General features: G+C 53.3%; 1 protein-coding gene across 4 annotated transcripts in view; it reads right to left on the reverse strand.

The window, feature by feature from the left end:
- Tp73 (tumor protein p73) overlaps positions 1-24,755 on the reverse strand; it is an 80,289-nt gene that overhangs the window by 39,541 nt on the left and 15,993 nt on the right. For 2 of the 4 annotated variants that reach the window (XM_021199814.1, XM_021199816.1), the window contains exons 1-2: positions 5,764-5,819; positions 5,228-5,337 (exon numbers count right to left, since the gene is read on the reverse strand). In XM_021199814.1, the coding sequence (XP_021055473.1) occupies positions 5,228-5,337; positions 5,764-5,819 (166 nt within the window). Of the gene's footprint in view, positions 1-5,219; positions 5,338-5,763; positions 5,842-24,755 lie in introns of those variants that run through there. The other 2 variants (XM_021199813.1, XM_021199812.2) reach the window with 2 other exon arrangements.

Consider the following 24,755-nt stretch of genomic DNA (forward strand, 5'->3'; position numbering starts at 1 on the left):
CGGTGTGTTTATTCGGGGACCGACATACCGTGTACTGTCCCTGCTGGTGGCTTTGTCCCTCTTCCCCTGGACCCTGGAGTTGGGGAGACGAATGGGCTCTCAGCGAGACTCTGGAGCTGGGGGTCAGCTAATTTCAGTACTATACACCTACGACCCTCTTGCTACCAAAGCCTGCCAAGGAAGAGTGGGTCTAAAACCACTGGAAGTGGTGGGGGAGCTGGGAGTCCCCAAAAGGATCACATAAAACCCAGTCTCTGTTCCCGTTTGCCCTGTCCTTCCCTTGATATCAATTCTCCCTGCCAAGATCTGTCCTTCATGACCTACCTGCCCCAAGGAGGCATACGCAGGGCCCATGCATGTCCTTCCCTTGGGCAGGAGAGAGATAATCCCTTCCTCAAAGCCGGCAAGGCTTCCTTGGGTGTCCCTTGGGGTCTCAGAGCATCTACTCCCTGGCTCAGCCCCCTGCAGGCCACAGGGAGATCAGCACGGTACCTTCTGCCCAGCCAGCTGCGGCACCTCCCCAACCCTCTGAGGCCCATCTGTTCCTGACAGGCTGTTGCTAGAGAAAGGCGCCAGGAACAGCGGGAAAGGGGCATCTGAGGGGAGGGGCAGGCCTGGAGGAGGACATGAAGAGGTGGGAAAGGGCGGTGATCCTGCAGCCAGACCCAGGGCACCTCCCTCTCTCCCCTTTCCTCTGTTGACCAACAGCACTCTGTCCTTTTTCTGCGTTTGAAGAGCTGGACCGGCCTCTGGCTCTTGGTGTCCACCTTCTTGTGGTCCATGGAGAACCAGGGAAGCAGAGAGAAATGTCTGATCCAACACTGGGTGTGGACGGTGAGAACTGGGATTCTGCCCTCAAGGTCAAGCCCCCACTGCCTCTTGGCACACAGTTGGTGCTCACAATGTGAACTCTGCCCTCCACTCAATCTCCCGGGACCCTGTGGTAGAGCTTCATTGATCTGGGACCTGTCCCCCTGACACGTGACAGCATTCAGAGATTCTCAACCTTGCTGAGCACCCTGTGACCAGCCCTAGCCTTGGGCATGGGGCCCTCAGCTCACCCTACACAGCACCCGGGAGAGGCCTCTCTGAGTTCTCTTGTAGCTGGGCAGGGGGGTCATTTCACTTTTGGGATAGGTGCTTTCTGTAAAGCACCCGGAATCTAAAAGGACAGCCAGAACTGAAGGTCATTCCCAGGGGCAAGGAGCTCTGCATGCAGAAGCCAAAATGGCCAAGGGGCAAAGCCAGCTCTAGAGTCCAGTGCCCCTGCTCGGCAAACCGTGCAAGGTCTCCAACAGTGTGGAAAACAGGCCCTCGCCCTTGAGCTAACTGTCACTCTCTGTGGGAGAAACAGAACCTATGGACTCATAATATGTCCACTTCCCCATCTTAGAGATGGCTCCACTCAGATCCAGGAGACTAAAGGACTCTGAGATCCTCCCAACTTGGAAGACCAGGATGAGATACAAACCCAGGACATCTAGCCCCAGAGACCTTCATTTTCCTCTTTACCCATCACAACTGTCTAGACTCTGCTACATCATCTACATGGCCACAGGAAGCTAAGGCCACAAGGGCGTCCTTCACCATGCCCAGGCTTCTCCTCAGACCCACTAGGGGCTCATCTGCTCCTGCCCATTCCATTTGCTTTAATCTTACAACACACTCTACTCCAATGAGACACGGGAATGGTCAGATGTCGAGGCCCGGCCCACCCCTCTGCGCAAGGCCGGGCAGACAAGCTGGTACCCAGGAGGCTGCACCTCTCCCAGGGTCCTCTCCATGCTAGCCCCTTCCATCGCCTCGGCTTCACAAGCAAGGATATGGAGACTCAGGAGCATGTGAGAACTTGAACTCACTGATTGCACCAGTTTCTGCCAGCCATTAAGTTGGGGGAGAAGGTCATCATGGAGTTCTGAGGGTTCACTACAGCTGGTAGACCTGCTCAAGACATTCCACGCGACAGAGAGCAATCTCCCACTCGAGGTCCCTTAGACACAGAAGGAACCACTGAGGAGAACAGATATCCCACCTATTCAATGACCGTGCCGGCTTAAGCCATGACACCTTTGCTGGACTATCCTGGTATTTGGGTGGGGTTGTCCAGCACACAGGAACAACTGGACACCAGTCAGCACTGAGTAGGGCTCTGTGAGGGTGGAGGGGGTACCTGAGAACACAGGCAGTGGGGTTGCTGGAAGTCCTGAGAACCTTAGAGGCCAGCACTGCCCATTGGCCCGAGAACACACCTGGGTAGTGTTTGTCCTGGACCCAGCCAGGGATGGGGCTAGAGTTCTCAGGGGTGGGGACAGCATTTGGGAGCTTCCACCTAGTCACAGCGCTGAGCTGGCCCCGGCACCCCAACCCTCATAGGGCCCTTTCCTCTCTGTGCCTCCCATAGCCCCTGGAACTCTAAACCATACACGCTCAGGCACTCTCTTAAAACCACCCAGCACTTTAGAAGCCGCTGCAGACCACACGTGAATCCATGGCATGCACACCCTCCTCCCTACGAGAGTGCTCCACAGCCCCTCCCTCTGATGTCCATCAGACTTTGGAGTCCCCCAGGGTGAGTCAGCGGGTTCAGCTCCTGGACTTCAGACACTGGACATAGCAGAGCATCCTCAGAGCTGAACGCGGGCCTGGGCAGGCCACCCTGTCTGCAGCTTCCCCAGACCCGTCTGTGCTCTGCAGTCTGTACCCGGACCACTGCTTCCTCAGGGCTAGGGCTAGGGCTAGGATTAGGGTTAGGGTTAGGTAACCCTGTAGGTCCCCAAACCACTCCCACACATCTGTACCCCCAAACTGTCATTTCCATAGCTGCCTCCATCCCTGGTGCCTAAGATGCTCCCCGCCGTGCCAGGATGCTCCTTTCCTCTGTGATCCTAACAAACTGTAATCGACCATGTAATTTATGAGATCACACTTCAGTACCTCATTTCATGGTATGCAGTGTCCAGTGCTCCTTGCATCCCCCCCCGCCCTCTCCCAACTTCCTACCATCCCTGCAGCCCCTTCAAGCCCTCACCCCACCCCCAGTTCCCTGAAGAGCTCCGGAGCATTGCGGTCCCATGGCCCCAGCTGTCACTCCTCTCTGAGCCTGTATTTTTGCTATTAGGGCTGCTGGGAGTTCTGAGCATACAGGAAGCCGTTGGACCAGCAGCCATCTCTTGAAAGAAGTGGACATGAGGGTCCACTGAGCCCTGCAGAAGGGAGGCCAGGAAGTCCTGCTTCCAGGGAATTCCCACTTCTAGGAGCTGAGCTGTGCACCCAGGAATTTCATCCATGGCTTTACTGCAAGGCGTGTTGCTACCTGAGAAAGCGGCCCCTTGTTTGTGGAGGTGTTGAGCCCCGCCCGTGTTACCCCTGCTGGGAACAGCATGCCCCAGCAGGTGAGCACCCAGGATCTCCCGCCAACACGTTTACATGGGGCATCTTTGGGGCCGGGGTGGGTACCACATCCCTAGCCCCAGGGGCCTGGGGCTTCTCCCTACAGTCACAGTGGGGTCTCTGAGCACTCTGCCTTCTCAGGCATAGGCTGGGTAGCTTAGACTGGGGGAGGCAGCTTCCAGAACTCCTGAGGTAGGCATCTTTTGAGTCTTTGTATAAGGCCCTCCCTCCCTGAAGCCTAGTAGCCATTTCCTATCCCTCTAGACTGGAGGATGCACATATCCTAGATGTTGGGTGTCAGAATCATGTCTCTATGGCGGAGTAGCAGGCAGGATGGGGGACTATCCTCACCATGATGCAGGGCCATTCTCTTCCCCAAGTCCCAGGTTCTCCTTCCATGGCATCTGCCTCAGTTCCCTTGCCTGTAAAATGGACACTTACGGGTGAACTGCTATTCTGAGACAGGCTCCTGAGCTGGCAGAGAACAGGGCTGGACAGGCAGAGCTCAGAGAAGTGGGCATCACCAGGATGACACCTGATAGCCCCTTATCCCCTGGGGCTGCCACTATAGGAGGGAGTCTCGCCAGGTTCCATGGGAGATCAGTGGGCTCTGTCCAACCTTCCACCTCTACAGAGAGGGGAACAAGGGCATAGTGCCTCCTGTCTCTTCAACCTTGCCCTACACTCACCCTTGCAACTGGAGCCCCAAGGGCCTCTTGTTCACTGATGCCTAAGGTGGTCAGGCTTCTCCCTCCAAGTAGGGGTCAGCCTCACACTTAGCTTGGCTTCTAGAGTCCCTGGTCCTCCAGCACATGGCCCATCAGGTGCTAGTGGGAGGAAGGCTGCACGGGAGACATGCTCAGCCGTCTGGTGCCTCTGCAGCTGACATGTGCCAACTCGGCCTGGGCTCCGCTCTTCCTTAATGTGCTTGCAGGGTTCCTCCGACAAGTCCCCGCCTGACGCTTTCCCAGCCCTCTCGCCTGTGGGATCCCAGCACTTTGGTGGTCCAATACGGGAGGATGTTGAGGACAGAAGGCCTCGAGGGACTTCCTCGGGAGCAGAGGTCTTCACAAGCCCCTTGCATGCTCCAGTCACCTTCCTCCAGCTCTTGGCACCACCAGGGCACGACAGTGGTAGCCAGAGAGTGAGGCAGGAGCAGAATCCCACAGCTACTGTGCCTTGCCTTCTTGCCAAGAGGAGCTCCCAATAGGAGGCAAATTCCAAAGGCTGACTGCTTGGTACTCCCTCTTAGTCTCAGGGAAGAGCACACAAGAGGGGGAATGAAACCACTGTCCCTTCTGGCCACATCTTCCTCTCCTAATGTAAGGACCCCGCCTTAGTACCCCCCATCCTGACCGGGTCCAGAGGTAGCTATAGGGACATGGGCCAATCAGAAAGATAGGGACAGCTCAGAGGCACATAGCAAACAAGTATGCTCAGACCAACACGAAGAAGCAGTGTTTCTGGGCAAAGGAAAAAGAGGGGTGCCCTCTCCACAGGGCCTCAAGATGTTGGACCATCCCAGCTCCCTTCTCTCTGAGGGCTGAGGCTGCCTAAGAACAAAGGCACCCCAGGAAAAAACAGAGAGAGAGAGATGCAGGTGAAAGAGAAAGTGGCGCCAGGGAACCACCTGGGTCCAGCCACGCCCTAAACTCTTCCTACCATTGGGATCAATCATGCTTGACTCCATCCTTACCTAGGAGTTGACAGCAGCACAAGCTCATTGCATATTTCCTTCCGACCCAAGGTGGGCTACCTGAAGCCCTGCTTCCTCGTTCCACCTGAGAAAAGCCAACCCCCATTTATCACCAACGTCCAGTCTTTAGCACAGCCCCGCTCACCATGCCTTGCAAGTGGAAGACATCCATGTTGGACTCCTCGCTGCCGGATGCCTCGCTAGTCCCTTGACTGGGCTGGGGAAGGTCAAAATAGGTGCTGTCTGGCTCCCTGTGGGGGTGGAGGGGAAGGACACTGGATGTTAACATCTGTTCCAGAACCCCCTGTGCTCCCCTAGTTCAGGACATCAGGCTACCCCATGGCTCCTGGTCACATGCTCACAAGTGTGTGTGTGTGTGTGTGTGTGTGTGTGTGTGTGTGTGTGTGTGCCCCTATCCCAGGAGATAAACCATATGTCCTTGGACTTCTGGAGTTTTCCAGCTCCCACAATCCCTGCCAGCCCTCAGCTTGTCCCTCAGGCCTATTAGAAAATGCTTCATACACGTGGTCTCTGTGCCCACGGCCCTCTAGAGAACTGGCCAGAGGACAGACCATGACTGTGGGTCACATGCACCCGGGACACGGCCCAAGGCAGCTGCTACCTCAGCAGACCCCTCTCCCAACCAAGCCCAGCGAGGCGGAGTTCTCCATACTCACAGAGAACTCCACAGGTGCTCGAAGGTGGAGGAAGAGGAGGAAGAGGACTGGGCCATCTCCCCAACGCTGCCGCTCATTCTGGAAGAAGAGGGAGGACACTGAGAATCGGGGAATCCTGCCTTCCTCAGTACCAGGTGAGCCAAGTGGACACAAGGAGACCCCAGCGCTGTGCTAAGCTGTTATTGCTCCCCCCCCCCCGTGCTGTTCCTCCCCCCAACCCCCACCGTGTGCCTCGCTTTTCCCTGCCTCACTTCCCTTCTCTTCCTCCCTACCATCCCCCACTCCCAAGCATCTCATCCTCTGGTCCAGGAGGTGAGACTGAAGCAAGCTTGGTTTTAGAGATGCCATTCCCAGATTCTGCCGCCAGAAAACGGGTAACAAGGGCGTGTGCCCTCATGTTGGGTAGATGCTGTTGGGGTAGGAAATTTAGTCTTTGTAGTGTTGGGTTAATTTTTTTTTTTTTTTTTTTTGTGAGAATGGGCCGTGGCTGCCGTCACCGTGTCCTGAGCCTACAGTGACGGCCAGGGTTAGGTCAAGCCTCGTCTTGGTTTGTGTATGTTGGAGGGGGAAGGCTGTGACTTGTCGCCAGGACTTCGAGACAGCTCAAACTTCATCAGTTCCTCTTAGTAAGAGCGTGTGTAGGGCGCCCCCTGCTGGAGCCATGCCTGTAATGCGCAGCTGTGCAGGTTACCGTGGGACTCAAAACCCTGAAAGGTCTAAGGCTAAAGTCCTAGGACTGCCCTGGAGTTGTCACCTGTGGATAGTCATCTCAAAGGAGATAAAGGGAAGCAGGGTCACTCTGACCCCAGCTAGTACCCACAACCTCTTTCCCCACGATTTCCTCAGCGCAGTCTCCCACGCGGAGGCTCCGCCCACTCACAGTCACCCTAGAGGAGGGGCAGGGTAAGGGCGCTCAGGCAAAGTTGTGGGAGGGTGGGGCAGGGAAACCCCAGCCCACCTGCTTACTGCCCGCTACCCGCTGCCCGCTGCCCGCTGCTGCCCGTTAAGGAGCCGCTCCCTAGGGCAGCCTTCTGAGCCCTGAGAACCAGCTTGACCCAGCTCTGCACTGCCAAGCAGACAGGTCCAGACTTGCCCAGGGCTGGCAGGGCAGATCTGTCGCTTTTGTCTGACCCCAGGCAGGCGGCTGCTCATAGTGGTTTGTGGCACACATCTAGAGATGGCACGCGCCAGGCCATGGGTCCTCAGAGAAGTGGCACAAGCTGAGAGGGCTAGTAATAGGGGTCTAGCTGAGCACAGGCAGAGAGAAACCTGAGGGTGGAGGCTCAGTCAGAAAGTGAGGATGACACAGGACAAGTATCCTGTACACATCACAGTCCTGCCCTACGCAGAAGACAGGCTCAGAGGCCTTACGTGCCTTGCCCAAGGTCACACAACTATAATAAGCACAGGAATTAACATAATGTATGCTCTTCTCAATAATAAGGATTAATTTTTCCCACCTCCCATTTATCACAGTCAAGAAGGTTTTGATAAGCCATTGGCCAACCAGGTGGACAGAGCTGCCTTCACCAGCTCCGGGGCACTTGTACTTTCAGGTGAGGAGCCATTGGTCAGGGAGGTATCTCTTCGAAGGCAGAGTGGGCTGGTCAGCTGGGCCAGACTGGTGGACACCCTGAGACCCAAGAGGACATGCTTAGAAGTCCTGCCCCAGGGGTCACTTGGTCCTTTTCTCCCTTTTACAAGGACTATGCCAAGCTCAGAACGGGAAAGGACATGTCTCATTGTCACACAGTGCATGGACCCCAGGCCCCTTCGCAGTGACATTACTCACTTTAGCCAGACAGGGTGGGGGACTGGGAACACATCAGAAGAGGAACTGCCAGATACAATATGACCCGGACATGTTAGGTGACATTTGACTGTGACCAGGAACAAGCTGCTGATTCAAAACAGCACAATGTAGACGAACTGTGAAGGCCGTGCTGAACCACCCAGTGTCCGAGCAACAGGTACTGCCCAGGAAATCCGCACGGGGAGGCAAAGGCAGGTTGGGGGTGCCAGCCAGATGTGCTAGGGCAGCAAGCAAGGGCTCATGGGGCCCAGGTTTCTCCTGGGGATTAAATATGCTGGAAGTCCACTGAGCTTCAAGCTTCAAAGTGTTGTTTGGAAGCCAGCAGTGGTGCACAGGTACACTCCCCGCTGTGAGGGTGGGGCTGGGGCAAGAGCATCAGGATCAAGGTCAGCCTGAACTACGTGAGACCTTGTCTCCAAAACCAACAGTAATACTTTTCAAATAAAATGTTAATTATATGTTAGGAGAATTTCAGGGCACTCCTTACATTTTTACTTAATTACATTGATTGATGATTGATTGATTGATTGTGTGGTGTGGTGTGTGTGTTTTCCATGGTATGAGTGTGGAGATCTGTTGTGAGGAGTGGATTCTCTCCTTCCACTACATGGGGTTCAGGGGTTGAACTCAGGTCATCAGACTTGACAGCAATCACCCTTACCCACTGATCGATTTCACTGGCTCACACTTTTTTTTTTTTTTGATTAGAGAAAGGGAGAGACCTCTGTGGCAGCACCCGGAATGGATGTCAGTCCTGCTGTGATCACACACTGCCTGAGATGGTCTCCCAGGTTCCTTTGCCACACCCACTGATGTTCTCGGGATAGGAATGAGCACTTTGAGACCCCGTTAGGTTGAGGACTCCAAGTGTATGTTCCTGGAAGGTCCCATCATAGATGTCGCCTGGGAAGTTGTCAGCAAGAGCCTCGGATTGGAGGGGATCTGGGCTTCACAGCACAGGATGTACCAGGAGTGCCCTGTGGGTAACTCCACCTGCCACACCTTACCCCACCTGTTCACACCCACGCTGGCTTGCCTCCCCAATCCCAGAAATGGCATATCTGAAGATGGCCAGCCTACCGAGGAAGCAAGGGACGATTTGGGTCCCTCGTCACCCCTTGTGTCCATATGGCCAGCTCAAGCAGAGGGAAATGGCAGGGCCACACCGAAAAAATGGCAGATGCCCAGTGCCTGGAAATGGAGCGGGAGGTGGAAAAGGGGCTACCTGCAGGCAGCAGACTTCCAGGGGCTTGGCAGAGTTTGTAGCTCTGCCCCAAGACCCCTTGCCAAGTCCTCTGCTTTCCATACCTCCTGCCTACCAGGTCCTCCTGCACCAACCAGACCTCTCATGCTGAGATCAAACCCCGACCTGCTCGCCAGGGACACGGCCCCGCCCACCCTCCTATCCTGCCCCTCACTGCTCGCCAGGGACAGGACCCCGCCCACCCTCCTATCTCGCCCCTCACTGGTTGCTAGGATCAAACCCTGACCTGCTTGCCAGGGACACAGGCCCCTGCCCACCCTCCTATCTCGCCCCTCACTGGTTGCTAGAGTCCTACAGTCTTAATGGGAGGCACATGGGCCACCTACTAGTGTTGGGCTCCATACTTCTATCCCTTCAACTGGGACATGCCTCCTTGCCCAGGCCCTTGAACGGTCCCTCCCAGCATCTAGCTCTGAACTCAGAGAGCACCACAGCCTCACGGAAGCCACCACTACCACCCAGCCCTGTCACCCTCCCCCCACTTTCTACAAAATTCCTGCAGCTGGTAACCCAACCTTACTATATTATAAATTTATAGTCTCTCTCTTTAGAGAGACAGAGAGGGAAAGAGGGAGGGAGGGAGGGAGGAAAGGAGGGAGACAGATAGACAGAGATATAATTGAAAAGTCAGAGCCAGAGTTGGATGCAGGGAGAGGATAGTGAGATGGATGGAGAGAGAGAGAGAGAGAGAGAGAGAGAGAGAGAGAGAGAGAGAGAGACATATGACAGTCAGAGGCAGGTTCAGGGGCAAGATATATGAATGGATAGATAGACTGATAGATGGTAGATAGATAGATGATAGATAGATGATAGATTGATAGATTATTGATAGACAAATAGATGGTAGATATATGATAGGTACATACAGAGATGATAGATGATGGATATATAGATAGATAGATACATAGATGATAGATGGATGGATAGATAGATGATAGATTATAGATAGATGATCGATACATACACGATAGATATATAGATGATAATAGATAGATGGATAGACAGACAGACAGACAGACAGATAGATAGATAGATAGATAGACAGATAGGTAGATAGATAGATAGATAGATAGATAGATAGATAGATAGATAGACAGACAGACAGACAGACAGGTAGATAGATAGATAGGTAGGTAGGTAGGTAGGTAGGTAGATAGATAGATAGATAGATAGATAGATAGATAGATAGACAGACAGACAGACAGACAGACAGACAGACAGACAGACAGACAGACAGATAGATAGATGATAGATAGGTCAAGCACACTCTGGGATACCTGCACTCTCGGGTCTGGGGTTTGGTGAGGGAGATCAGAGACTCCTGCACTGAGCTTTCTGGAGCTCTCTGAGCAGGACACACCGGTGGTTACTTTCTGATGGAAGGCACCGGTTATAGCTTCAAAGCTAACACCATTTAGTTCCTGTTCACAGCACCTTCCCACTGACCCTCAGATCTGCCAAAGCCCACTTCCTGCCCTGGCCAGCTTTGGCTTCTGCGTTCCCCTATGCTCCCACCGGCGAAGGTGGTGCTCCCACCGGCTAAGGTGATGCTCCCACTGGCTAAGGTGGTGCTCCCTGCTCAGCCAGGTTTTCCTTTTCTTCTCTCCATCCCAACCCAGACCACAGTACTGGCTTCTGCTGCCACTGCCAGGAGTATTTGCTGCTGGCCACTACAAGAGCCAATCGAAGGGGCTTCCTGGGGCCCTGGCCTCGGGTATGTGTGACCTCAGGGTGAGAGGGCCATCAGAACCTACACTACAGCAGACCAATTCTAAAACTCTAAGTTAGGTCCTCTCAGTTAATTTACATTCCCCAATAACCCGTATAGTTGCATGGGAAGGTCAGAGGTCAACAATGGGGCAGGATGTCTTCCTCCAGCTCTCTCCACCCTATTTTTCTTTGTGTGTGTGTGTGTGTGTGTGTGTGTGTGTGATTTACCTGTATGTCTGTATACCACAAGTATGCTCCTTGTGCCCTTCTGCAGAGGCCAGGAAAGCCTAGATCCCCCGAGACTAGAGTCACAGATAGTTATGAGGCATAAATGGGCACTGGGAATCAAACCCGGGTCTTCTGGAAGAGCCGCCAGTGCTCTTAGCCACCGGGTCATCATTCCAGGCCCTCCACCTTGTTTTGTGAGGTAGGGCTGCCTGCTGAGCTTGGAGCTCACAGATTCAACTGGACTGGATGAACAGCAGGTTCCAGTGCTTCTCCCGTGTCTGTGTGGGTAGTAAGCAGGCCCTGTGCATGGCAGGTACTGACTGAGCCCTCTCTACAGGTCCCACACATTCCTCTAGCTTAGAGATGTGTCCACCAGAGTAATGAGCCCCAGACATTGCAGGGACAGATGACATAAGCACGGAAAGTGATTTGCCATCAAGTCACGATGGCAGAGAGGCCAGTTTTGAGAAAGTCCTTGTCAGAGGTTTGGAAAGTACAAAAAACAAAATCAGTGTGGGGAAGCATGGATGTAAAAATAATTATGTTGTGTGTGTGTGCATGCCTGTGCATGCGGACGCTCACCTCAGAGGTCAGAGGACAGCTTTCAGGAGTCAGTTTTCTCCTCCTACTCTGTAAGACCCAGGGATCGAACTCAAGTTTTCGGAACTGGTAGCCCCTGAGCCATCTCACTGGCCCTGAGATGCTAGATTTTAACTAAAGACAAGTTTTTCTAGAGAGAATGCGCATCCCGTGGTGTGAGGAGAGGCACAGAAGGCTCAGAATCGGCAGAGGAAGACTTTAGGGAGAGGCATCAACCAAGGAGGCCTGGCCCCACCTGGTCCACCGTGTCAGAAACTCTGTCAGCAGCCAGGTCACAGGCTGTGGGCATGGCAGGGATTTGGGCTGTCCCTGGCCCTGTCCTAGCCTTGCCTCCAGCTCTGGCAAAGCCTCACATGAGCTCCTCCTCCGTTTTCAGAGCTGGGTCTCCTCCAGGCCTGGCAGTGCCTGCATCATGAAACAGGACCACAGTGAGCTGCCAAAGACTCTCTGTGCCAAACTCAGACCTCAGCACCTGCTGCCCCCCTCCCCCGAAGGAGTCCCAACAAGCATGTGAGTCGGGGGTACATCAGCCAGGCCTGTGGTGCCAGGATATGCGGAGGAGAGTAAGGCTGTAAACGGAAAGCAGCAACACACATGGATAGCAGACGCTCACTGAGCCAACGACGACACGGCTCCTCCACTGAGCCAACACCAAGCCAATGAGAGGCCTCCTCACTGGCCGAGGACACAGCTCCTCACTGAGCCAACGACAAGGCTCCTCCACTGAGCTCCGGCAGCTCTGACTGGACCGTGCCCATGGATATTTACATCTGCTGGGAACAGTTCCATCCTCACAACTGGGTGGTGGAAGGCCCCGTCGGCCTCCACGGAGAGAGAGCTCAGGGATGCTAACCAGACTCCTGGCAGGACTCCTGGGCCCACGCAGCAGCCTAGCTGGGCTCCCCCAACTAGTTCAGAGATGAGCTAACTGTGTTTGAGACCCAAGGGACTTGCCCAAGTAATTCAGCACTTCAGCTAGGGCTTGCACCGAAGCAGGTTTGCCGGGGATGTCCTCTATCCTCTGGCCCCTGAGAAAGTCTCTGACTGTCCCGTTACCTCACTCTGCCCGTGACCGCCGGTCTCAACTTTCCAGCAAGAGCTACCATCCTTCGAACCTCCTCCCTGGCCCCCACATACTCCCAACTCAGCCGAGTCCTTCTCCCAAACATCCCCTCATCATGCCCTGTCACCATGGCTTTGGATACATGTGACTTCTACCTTTGGCTCTCCAAGCCCCCCTCTCCCTTAGAAGCCAGAGGCAGCTCCTCAAAAAAACCTCTGTCTTGGCCAGTTCTGAGTCTGAGTCCTTCTTCCCCATCCCTGTCACCTGACTGGAGGAAAAGACACAGATGTCACTTGGCCACATAGAACACTTCAATCACACAGGTTGGGGACCTCCTTCCTTGCTACCCCCACCCCCATTTCCTCTCATCCCTGCTCAGCCCCAGCCTCACCACCACCACTGATATACCAGATGCCCATAATCACCCCGAACCTGCTCTGGAAGGGGTACCCCATCCATGGGGATGCACACCCCCCCCCAACTTCTAGGAGCCTGATACCCACCTTCCCTAATGGAAACTAAAGCAAGTCTTTCCACATTTAGCCCAGACACAGGAGAGGCAGGATCTTCAGCAAGATGACACTGGGTCCCCCTGGCTATGGCAGGGACCTTCTTTGGGTCAGCAGGGAAATCCCCAGAGAAACTCCGGCCTGGGGAATCTCTATTATGGTATGTCTACATGATGTGACCAACACTGTGGTTTGTCTCAACTGTCATCCCTTCTAGCGGTTTGTTCTAGTGGACAGGGGAATTGAAATCAGAAGTACCTAGTATATTAGTGGTGATGACAGGAGGGGCCCTCTGGGCCCATTTCAGCCACTGTGTGAATTTCCCTCCAGGGGACATGAAAGGCCCTAGCACCTGTGAGATCCTCATGTGGGCAGAGGGCGTGCCAGGCTCGGGGACATGGCCAGGGAGTGTCTCTCCTGAAATGACGGTATCTCTGGGCAGTGGCAAAGACACAAATCTCAGAGCGTCAAGAACCTGGCCACATCGGGGCCTCGGTGCCGGAAGCCCGTTTCCCTCAAGAAACCTCCAGAAAAGGAGGTTACACAGAGGCCGAGGTCCCACCCGATGCAGACAGAAGCACCTCCTTCTTCAGGGCCAGTGTGGCAACCAACTTGGTCCTGCCCCATCTGGAAACTGGCTGGATCCCTGCCCTTCTCTCACAAGAGAACCTCATCCTTCAGCCGGACATTCTGTTCCCTAGCCAGGTGTGGCCCTGGATGTTCAAATGGCAGCTGTTGCCTTCTCCCCAAGCTGGGGGAGCCAAGCACTGGCGAAGGAAGACAAATTTAGCTGCCCCGTGTGGGGCAGGGTGTGTTATGTGAAGCATTAAGCAGCTGTCTTCTCTTGCCTGGTCTCAGGCCATCCTCCAGGGAATGGGAACAGGGCTGGAGGAAGACTAGCCTACATCCCTCAGGCCACCCAACATTCCCTGTGCTTCTTGAAAGAGACAGTAGTTGACCAAACTTCCCATCCAAGCTAAGTCACCTGGCACCACATGGGAACTCAGACAAGACCAAAGGAAATGAATATCGTAGCATGCTGACCTCCACGCACCCACCCAAGACAGCAGGGACCCCTCGATATACGGAGAGTAAGTGTGTCCTGCATCTTATTAGCTCACTCAGGGCGCACAGTGCCTAGCTATTGACCCCTCCTGTACTCTACTCCCCCCTCCCTGGAAATGACAGTACTTCGAGCACACACTCTCACCTTCCTGGGGAAGCCCACACCCTCATTTCCAAAGCCCTGTCCATGTTCAGACATCCAAAGACGACCCTACACTCTGCTGACCTGCTCAGGCCTGCCTTCTGCTTCCATTTCTCCAGCCCACAGTGGAGCCATGTGGAACATACGGCATCTAGCCCCATCATTTCCTAACCTGAAATTCAGCCCTGCTAGGCACTTAAGCTGGGGCTCTTTCTGTGCTGGCCACATGGCCCTCTGCCACTCTCCAGCTGTGCGAACCCGGGCAGGTGACATGCCCGCACGAGCGTCAGTGTCCCCATCTGTAAAGGGATAACTGAGGATTGTCATGCCCACCCTTGTGGAATGATGTAATAGGATGAGCATGAAGCAACAGCATCGGGCAGGTGACAATCCTGCACAGAGCAGGTGACGAACCACAGCAAAGTCACAGCCCCATTAGTATCGGGCTCAGAGTGGAAGAGAACTTCTTGTCAGGGAAAGGCCAGTTAGGAAACTACGTCTGTGGACAGAGACAGACATGTACGTCTCTGCCCCGCCACAGCAACTGTGGTCTCACCACTCTTTGAAAGTGGTCTCAAGCCTGCTGAGCATCATCCCACACACTGGGTGTCTCAAAACCATATTGATTCCTATTGTATGGAAGAGGGGAATCATGGGTAACCTGGTTACCAGGAGGCAGAATGGATGATCATCCTGTGCAGATGTCAAAGGCTGGGTGTGAGGGAGAAGGACCAGGAAGCCCAGGGAGTCTGGACTCCTACCCTATGCCTCCGAGTGACTGGCTGGAAATGAGGGGACAGGTGAATTTGGAGGGTGGGGGGTCAGAGGTACAGCAGGCCTGATGGAGGGGCGATTCAAGGGAGCAGCCCCCTCTTGGCAATGTGGAGAGAGCTTCCAAGGGAGACCAGGCAGGGAGAAGTGAGTGGCAAGACTGGTTCAGGCCAGCAAGGATGGAGAGGAAAGAGGACCAGGTCCACCGACATCGAGGGCAGAGTGGAGCTCATGCTGAGGTCAGGAGAGACAGGAGGCTATAGTCAGGGTGGGTGTCTGTCTAGACTGTGTGTACAGGTAGCCAGAACAGGTCTCAGCAGGACGAGCTCCCTCGTCACGGGAGTTGTTGCAGCCCCAGCTCTTCCACACGCAGCCCTATTCCCTGACAGAGCTGTGGGGTGCAGAGGCTGCAGGTCAGAGACAGGCCCGATCGGGGACAGGTAGAGCAAGTGAGGACCATGTTGAGGACACAGGCAGAAATGGAGTCTAGAGTGTCCATCCTGACCCTCAGACCTCTAAACTGACCAACATTAGGACCCTCAACAAGCCACCAATTCAGGGGCCCCCATCTTTTCCTGTGTATGGAGTCTGTAGACTCTCGTCCCTCAAGTAGGCTGTCACACTTTCCTTGCATGTGTGGTCTACACAAGGCTTTCAGGAGATTGCTGGACAAGGTTACCAAGGACCCAACAATCCTATGTCTGCAATTCATCTACCCGTGGGGCCTCATGGCCCAGCTTCCATTTGGTTTTGAATTTGGAAAGTGGCTTCTCGCAGGCAGGACCAGTTCCACTTACCCCTCCAAGGGGTTACCTTAGAGAAGGCTCCAGGTGGCCTTGAACCTGGTAGAATTCGATGCCAAACACACCAGAACCCCCTGTGCTCAGCCCTGGGGACACGAGAAAAGGCTCTGTGCTCCCCGATAGACTCCTACTAGTCATCTCAGAACGGGGACAGCTGCAGAGCCTTGCCCCTCCAGACCTCTGGACAGCCCCTGGCTCCCCAAGTATCGTGGCATCTGTGGCAGGGGTAAAACCCCACGTGTGTTCAGATGTAATGCTGAGGACGGACAGACGTAGCCATGTCACTCAGCAAGTGCACAGCACAAAGTTGGTGCCCAGTGAGCAGACATGGGAGGCAGAATTAACCGGTTAGCATGATGATCTCGAGGCCTTGCAGGTCAGGGAAGGTTGGGCGGACCCAGGAGTGAGCTGTTATAGGTCAAAACTCACCATTCACACCCCAGGGGCTGGGTGAGATGGCTCAGCAACTAAAGGTACAAGCTGCCAAGACTGTAGGCACAAGACCCTCGAAGGATAGGGCCTCAGGGTATGAAGGTCTCAGGCTATGGGTGTCTCAGGCTATGGGAGTCTCAGGCTATGAGGGTCTCAGGCTATGAGGGTCTCGTGCATACAGTGTATGTTAACAAGACCAGCAGTGGAAGTAACCAATCAAATTAGAGAAAGTGAATTCTAGCTTGGGGTACAAAATGAGATCCTGACTTTAAAACTGGGGGCAGATATCTCTCTTTCAGGCAACACTCCAGCCTTTTGGGTTCCAGGGCCACCGCTAGGTCCTGCTGAGAACACGGTGGTAAAACCACAAAGAGTGTATGACCCATACATTCCCAATACTCTGCTTCTCCACCCGCATGTGCACCCTGGCTCACAATGCACCACACAACTGAGGTGTTCACATGTATGCACACACACACACACACACACACACACACACACACGCACGGACGTTCTCTGGCCTCATTGCAATAATTTCTATACAGAATTTTCTCTACCTCATCCTGGTAGGACCCTGTATAGTTTGCCAGTCCTAGGACATCCAGCCTGGTTCACAGGACAGAAGCACAAGTGGACAACATCAGGAACAGGGCCTGCCGAGGCCCCATCTCCACACTTAGGCCTGCCTGTAGACATGTTGAGCACCAGCCACATGAGGGGCGGGAAGCCAGGCACAGGCTAAGGCTGAAAGAGACTCTGAGAAGAAGAAGCGGAGGGAAAGCTAGGAAGAGGCAATGAGTTCTGGGTATGGGCAGCATCCTACAGACTAACCATGGCCTTGGAAAGTCCAGGAAGCTGTTTGGTGGCTCCTGGACATGGAACAAAGAAAAATTCAGGTGGCTCAAAGGAATGAAGGCTATGGAGATGCCAGAACCACTTCTGGGAGATGTCAGAATCCCTTGTCTCCGTCCTGACCTGTCACAGTACAGGGACCCAGAGAGATCCTGTAGACTGCTCAGTACAGGTGACTTTCCAAAGCGCCATGCATGTTGCCTTGTGCCACCAGAGCCACAGACGGTGCCTCTTCAGACTGTCTCGGCCACCAGCCTGCCTATGTGGCAGGCCTGCTTACATGGTGCCTTACTTCTGGGCTACCAGGTGAGTTGGTGGGGAGGGGCTTCCTTATCCTGCTGGAACCTTGAGGCTGTTGTCCTGTGGGAAGGGGGACAGCAAGTGAACCCTGACTTCAGAGCTGAGAGTCAAGCAGAGCCCCTGCCTACCTTGGCTGAGCCTGGGCCCTGGATGGGTCCATAGACTTGGGTAGAGGTGCTGGAGGCCCTGTGGTGGCTTGCCGTGGCAGGGCAGTGGCGGCAGCGTCCAGTTGCCTAGGTGATGACATTGAAGTTACGGAAGCTGGGAGGCCTGTGTGACCAGCTCCAAGCCAGTGGGTGGAGCCTGGCAGGGAGCCCTGGGTCTGGGGACTGGCTACCAGGCTTATGGGTATCGTGTTAGATCCTACTCCTGGTGACCAACATGGGGGCAGGCTCCCACTACCTGGGAAAGTGACCTGGGGAGGTAAAATCTCAGAGGACAACCCTACAATGTCTGCTCCCCCTGTTGATGGTCCCAAGCACATAAACTAAATCAGAGAATGGTACAATGGACCCCTTAACACCTTAGGCCCATCTCTCTCCCTGTTTTTTGTCTTCCCCTGCAATTCACAATAAGTCCTGTATACTGTCATCTCAACAACACAGGTCTCCATAGGCTGGCGGCAGATAAGAACTCCTCTTTTAAATGTTAGGAACCCACTTTGCCTGTTTATACCACACCAGACTCCAGCTGCTGTGAACCCAGGATAATGAACAGCCAGAATGCTGAATTCAGAATTTCTACCCCATATTCTTAACCACTAGTGTAAGGGTTTTGAGGGCACCCTACTGTATTCCTGTTGTAATACACATTATATTGGTAAACTATCATGTGCCATTTAGGCTTTGCAGAAGCAGATTCTGGGAGTGGGGAGGTTCCCTTGTCTCCCCAAGACCCTTTGCCTTGGTACAGGCTGGCCCCCGTATCTGTAACAAGGAGAACAGCTCACAGCTAAGAGCATAAAAAAAATGTAGCCCTTGCTGGTAGTGTGGTGGTACACGCCACCAACCCCAGCACTTGGGAGGTAGAGGCAGGCAGATCTCTGTGAGTTTGAGGCCGGCCTGCGTTCTGAGGTATGGAGTGAGTTCAGGGACAGCCAAGGTTGTATAGTGAGGCCCTGACTCCTGAAGTCAAACCATTTCCAGCAGACATTTCTATTGCTCAAATCCATGAGATCATCAAATCAGAGGCTTACAACATCCGGTAGAGCCATCTGGAGCAGCCTGGCCTAAACTTCCCAGCTTCTCGTCCCACTGTAGCCATTTCTGAGGTTAAAAAGTACTATTTGTGACTGTATGTGCATGTGGGTGCAAATCCCCTTGGAGGCTGGAGTCTCGGGTCCCTCAAAACTGGAGTTGTGGGTGGCTTTTGAGCTGCCCAATGTAGGTACCAAACTCAGGTCCCTTTAGAGAACAGTATGCACTCTGAATGGCTAAATGGTCTCTCCAATGCCCACTGCAGACATTTGTGTATCATGGGATTTGCCCCTGATGCTCATGAGGGAATCTTCCCTTCTCACACCTGTCATTTCAGGGAGTGTGGCCGCATACGTCTGGCTTTTAGGGGCAGGGAGATGGGAGCACGTCGGTATAAAGAACATACGTAAAGAGGGGGATGCTGAGGGTGGAAAGGCTTGGGTAAAGAGGGAGGGAAGGGATCGGAGAGGACTAACTGGATAAAGGGAATACAAAGGAAAAAAACCATTTGGAAAGTAAGATATGCCCAACTGTGAGGTGGGCAACAGTAGCTTAACTGTTAGGGTGACGGGACCGTAGCTGACCCCAGCACAGGGCAGGGAATCCGGCGGGGAATTCAACAAGTGTTTCTGCACATCTCTCTCAAGTGAGGCCAAGGTTGAAGGTCTGCTCTCACTGTACACCGGGCCCAAGATGGTGTCTAGGTGCTGACTTTAAAGATGTCCTCTGTGCATGTCCATGGACAGCAGAGAGCTTGTGAACGAACGAACACACACGCCAGTGAACAAACACACACGCTAGTGCTCGTGAGTACAGAGCTGAGGTGTTGCTTCGTGGCCTCAAACCACGTGTGCCTCTTCTCACACAGGAATGGGGGGGGCGATGGCTGGGGGAGCTAGAGCTAAATTGGTTCAAGTGAATGTATGAGACCATGGGTCTCCCCCATTCCACAGAGGTTGCTGCTGGAAGGACTGGCTTCCATTCCTCTTAGCTACTCTAAGCAACCAGTTCTTCCATCTTAGAAATACCTGCGTAATTAATGCTTGTGGCAGCTCTGGGTTGCCTGCCTGATTAATTGTGCAGGATGATCAGGGCTGTCCCAGCCCCAGCAGGAGGAAGAACTCCGGGGTGGGGAGGGGTGAGAACGCGGTTGCCTTAGGGAGCGGGTTTGCCCAGCTAGTTCAGTCCTCAGCCACTCTGAGCTTCCAATGGAGACATCCTCATCATGCTTAAGTGGCAACGGCCAGGGCCCCCAAAGCCCCAGGGTCAATATTTACTCATGTCCGAGACTGAAGGGCTGCCTTTGTGGGCCCAACTCCTGCTCAGAAAAACAGAGGACACACCCTTCAGAGGTCAGAGGCTGCCCTGGCTGACAGCCAAGGCCAGGGAGGTTGGCAGATGGAGGCGGCCCAGTTAAGACTCCCTGCCCCCCCCAACCCGCTTGACATTGCCAGAGCACCTGTTCTTTGTCTCATCTGACCCTTCTGTCCAGGCCGTCGGCTCTCTCACCCTCAACTCAGTGAGTTCTGAGAGCACAGAGGAGTCACGCAGAGAACGGATACCTCGTGCCCTAGCCGGTGCTGCTCTCTTGGCATGGATTTCAGCGTTCACACCTATACACAGCACAACCATTACACTGGTACTGTGAGAAGAGTTACTACCTGTGTTCCCCGATGAGGAAACCGAGGGATCGATTTATGTAACGTACAGTCCATGACTGGGACAGTGCCCACCTCGTCTGCCCTGACAGAGCATTCATGGCGCTCCCCTGCAGCGTCTACTTTCACTCCTTGCAGAGATCCGTGGGTGCCCGGCCTGGGTCCTAAGCGAATCTGCCTTCAGTATACTCAGCTGTTCTCCCCTGTCTTCCATAAGTTAAAGGGAGTGACCTCGGAGAACAGGTGCCCAGGGCATCACTGGAAGCCACCCTGCTTGCTCGCTGATGGTCCCTTGAGGCGCAGATCCAATGTGGCCCCTCCTGCCCCACCGTCAGACCCATCCCCACCCACACCTGATCAACAGGAGCAAAGGGTGCCCTTGGTGCACTGGCTTCTGTGCTCCACACGGAGTGTGCCCTGGGGGACCTCCAAGAAGCCTGCACTCTGCAGAATTAAACCCTCAGCTTCAAGCTGATGTCACAGAATGGCGAAGGCTGAGTGTATAAAGTTTGAATTGTCTGGTCCCAGATCAGGGCCTAGTATACAGCAGGTACTCAGTAATGAGTGAGAGATGAATGTTTTTATAGTGGTTTTAGTAGGTGAGTGGGTGGGTGGATATACAGGCGGGTAGATGGGTAGACTGGATGATGGATGGGTGTGTGGATGGATGGGTGGATGGATGGATGGGTGAATGAACAAACAATGGATGTGTAGGGCTTTATGGACATATGGGATGAAGAGATGGATGAATAGATGGATGGATGGATTGATGGATGGGAGAATATGTTGGATGAGTAGATAGATGGGATGGATTAATGGACAGAATGGGTAAATAAAGTCTTAAGTGAAATACTATCCTCCCCCCCACCCCGCCGCTCCACATTCCCTTTCTGAATTTAGAAATTCAGGAAGTTCCTGAACCAAAGGCTTGGTGAAGCTGACTGGGGGTGTGTCTATGAACCCCTCAGTGGAATGATAACATATGGTTTGAGTATCGCCTGTGTTTATGTTGAACCAGTAGTCTTGGAGACAGGTGCAAAAACAATTCTCTTCTAAAGTCCAGGACTTACTGTTCAGCATGAGTTTTGATCCACCAAAGAACCATGAGAACCAAGATGGCCCACTGTAGTGATTATATGATAAGGCTCATTCTAAGAATAAAGACTTGCCCGGCATGGTGGCGCACGCCTTTAATCCCAGCACTCGGGAGGCAGAGGCAGGCAGATTTCTGAGTTTGAGGCCAGCCTGGTCTACAGAGTGAGTTCCAGGACAGCCAGGGCTACACAGAGAAACTCTGTCTCGAAAAAACAAACAAACAAACAAACAAAAAGAATAAAGACTTGATGATTTTTTAAAAGTACACGGCTCAAATACTATACTACTTATCTAAATAAATATTTTATGGAAACTATTAACTCTCCCACAGCCCAGGTGTCAGCCAAAATTGGGAGTAAGGCCACTGTGGCCAGGGGAAAAGTCAGGGCACTTTTGGTCTATGAGGTCATTCAGATGCCCTACAGAAACCCGATGCCTCGCTGAGGCACCAGGAGAAGCAGCCATGGACAGACAGTGCTCACTGGGACACAGGGAGACACTGCCCCTTATCTTGAAAAGTTCAGCCCACCTCTGCCTGTTCAGAAGTGGGATGTTCCCACCATAATTTTTATCACCTTCTGACATAATGAGTTTTTTTTTTTAATTCAGTTACATTAGATAGCCCACACATGAGTTTGGCTCAAGATTCAAAGAATCCAAAAGCACTAAACAGCACCAAGAGAAATCAGAATGAGGGCCTGGAGAGATGGCTCAGCGGTCAAGAGCATGCACACAGGACCATATACTGTACTTGGGAGCTTAGCTCCCAGCACCCGTACCAGGAAGCTCACAACTGCCTGGAACTGCAGCTCCAAGGGGATCCAAGGCTTCTGGCTTTCATGGGCACTCCCACTCACATGCACATACCCATACATACACATGTACATATAATTAACAAAAAAACCTTAAAACAAATAGAGGGGGCTTTATTACAACCGAGGAATGAAAGGCGGTTGGCATATGAAAGTTCTGGTCTCTCCTAAAATGACTCAAGGGTCAGATAGTGCCAGGGCTTACAGAAACGGCCATGCATCCTGGGTGGTTTGCGTGCATGAGTGACTCAGATGTGTTTTGCATACACAGCAGCACATCTTACTTTCAAGGGCAAACCCTGTCTATAGCTCTTGAACTTTGAGGCTCACATCTATCACAGGAAGCCCGGGCAACGCTCCTGGAATCACTCTGACCTCAGTCTGCCCGTGGTCTTCCTCTCTGTTCTTATCCCAATCTATCACTTTTGAATTAATCCAATTAGCGCCCTGTTTACCAATGCCTCGTATTTTAATTTGCAGCTTCTCTCTATAAGCTCAGGGACGCTTTCGCAACTTCATCTCTCCTCCCTCATTACTGACAAATAATTAGTCGAAGAGGTGTCCCTGATCAAAAATTAAGGGCCCAGAAGCAAGCCAGAGCATGCCTTACTCCAAGAGAAAAAGTGCCAGGAGGCCGTTGTAATTAGGTTTGTTGATGGCGGTTGACCATGGGGAGAGAGAGGACAGTGGTGGCAAGAAGGAGGGGGGCCACATTGTCTGATCCAAGTCTTGCAGATCGGGGACCTGCTGTCTCTAACTTACATGACCATCACCAGCAGAGTCTCCTTTCTCTAGCGAGCAGGAGCTGAATCTAGTATGTGGTAAGGAGTCCAAGGGACCCCAGAGAATGGAGCCTTGGTAAATGAATGGTAAGATATGCTGCTTATTGTTCATGATCTGGGCGGCACGGGTACCAGGACGTACCCACTGCGGAACTCGCCTCCCCTTTGCGGCCCTACGGCATCTAGCAAGGGCTGCTGTGTGATCTTTGCAAAAGTGAGACCCCCTTCTCTACTGTGAGCCCCCCCTCTGCTGCTGGGGGAGACACCCTGAAGATCCTACATGCCCTCTTCCCAACCCTGGCCTGGAATGCTCTCCTCAATCCCCGCAAGGACCAAGGCTTCCCATAGGTCAGCTGAGCTGAGAGTAACCAGACTGAGCAGGGCAGTCTGTATCTGGAAGGTGGACGTCAGTGAGGCCACAGCTAGGAAGTCATGCCTAAGGTCCGGGATATAGCAAGGCCACAGCTAGGAAGTCATTCCTAAGGTCCGGGATATAGTGAGGCCACAGCTAGGAAGTCATTCCTAAGGTCCGGGATATAGCGAGGCCACAGCTAGGAAATCATGCCTAAGGTCCGGGATATAGTTCAGAATGGGAGAAAGGAGCTTCCCTACTTTCTGTGAAGGACTCACTGAATGGTCGACACCGTGCATATTGCCCTTACAAGGATGGACGGAGTGCCTAATTAGCACAGCTTCCCCAGACACACCTCCAGGGCTGGCAGAGACTCTGAGCAGCAGGTGAGCAATTAGAGTCCCTGCTGTCCCCATGGAAGGGATCTGGCAGCTGCCACTGGGCAGGGACACTGGAACAGCCCTTCGTAGATACAGCAGCCCTTAGCAAGCTGACAAAGCCTGCTCTTGTGGGTCTCCTTCCCAGGCCCTGCCTATTCCAGGACCTGACCCTGGTTGACAAGAAGATGCCCAAGGCATCTATGCTGGAGCTGGTTGGTGGGGAGGCTGTGATAACTATCCTGGTTACCTGGCATCCCTGCAAGGTTCCCCCTGGGGTCTCAGGTGTGGTTCGTGGTGCCTCAGGAAAGATCACAGGAGGGATGTAGGAGAGCCTGTGATGGAGGCAGGTAGGGGACTCACAACTCCCGGGATGGGGCTCAGAACACTCTAGCTCAGCACGTGGCACTGTGGCACTCCAGAGAGCAGTAGTTCTGTCCCTCGCCTCTTCCTCCGGCAGAAGACCATTGATAAACAAGGCTCCGAGAAATCCAAAAGGCTTTATACAGAGATGAAAACAACTATTTGAGTGAAGAACAGCTCAGGGAGGGTAGGGGAGTCATTGCTGGCTGTCAGTCTGGCAGAGGATTGACATCTGGAGTTTACAAAAAGCGACCAGAGAGCAGCAGTCCGGCTGTTAACATTGGCTACTCTTCCAGCAGAGCTAGATTCAACCTGTAGCACCCACGTGGCGGCTCACAACCATCTGTGACTGTTCTAGGACCTAACACTCTTTTCCGGTTCTGGCCTTCATGGGCACCAGGCACACGCATGGTGCACAGAAGACATACATGCAGGCAAAAACATCCCTTCCCATAAAATAATAGAATATACAAAGAACTCAAAAAACTAAACACAGATCGACAGAGGTGGTTCAGCAGTCAAAAGGACTTAAGTGCTGTTGCATAATTCCCAGAACCTGTGTCAGGTGACTTACACCTGCCCGTATCTCTAGTTCCAAGGGATTCAACACCTTCTGGTATGTTTGGGTTCCTGCAAACACGTGTTCCATAGATGGACACTCAAGTTCTCTCTCTCTCTCTCTCTCTCTCTCTCTCTCTCTCTCTCTCTCTCACACACACACACACACACACGTAAAAACCTAAAGCAAATATTTAAAAAACTAAACACACACACAAGCAACCTGGTGCTTAAAACATGCAATCTG

The sequence above is a fragment of the Mus pahari genome, chromosome 6 (genome assembly GCF_900095145.1).
Source record: "Mus pahari chromosome 6, PAHARI_EIJ_v1.1, whole genome shotgun sequence".
NCBI lineage: Eukaryota > Metazoa > Chordata > Mammalia > Rodentia > Muridae > Mus > Mus pahari.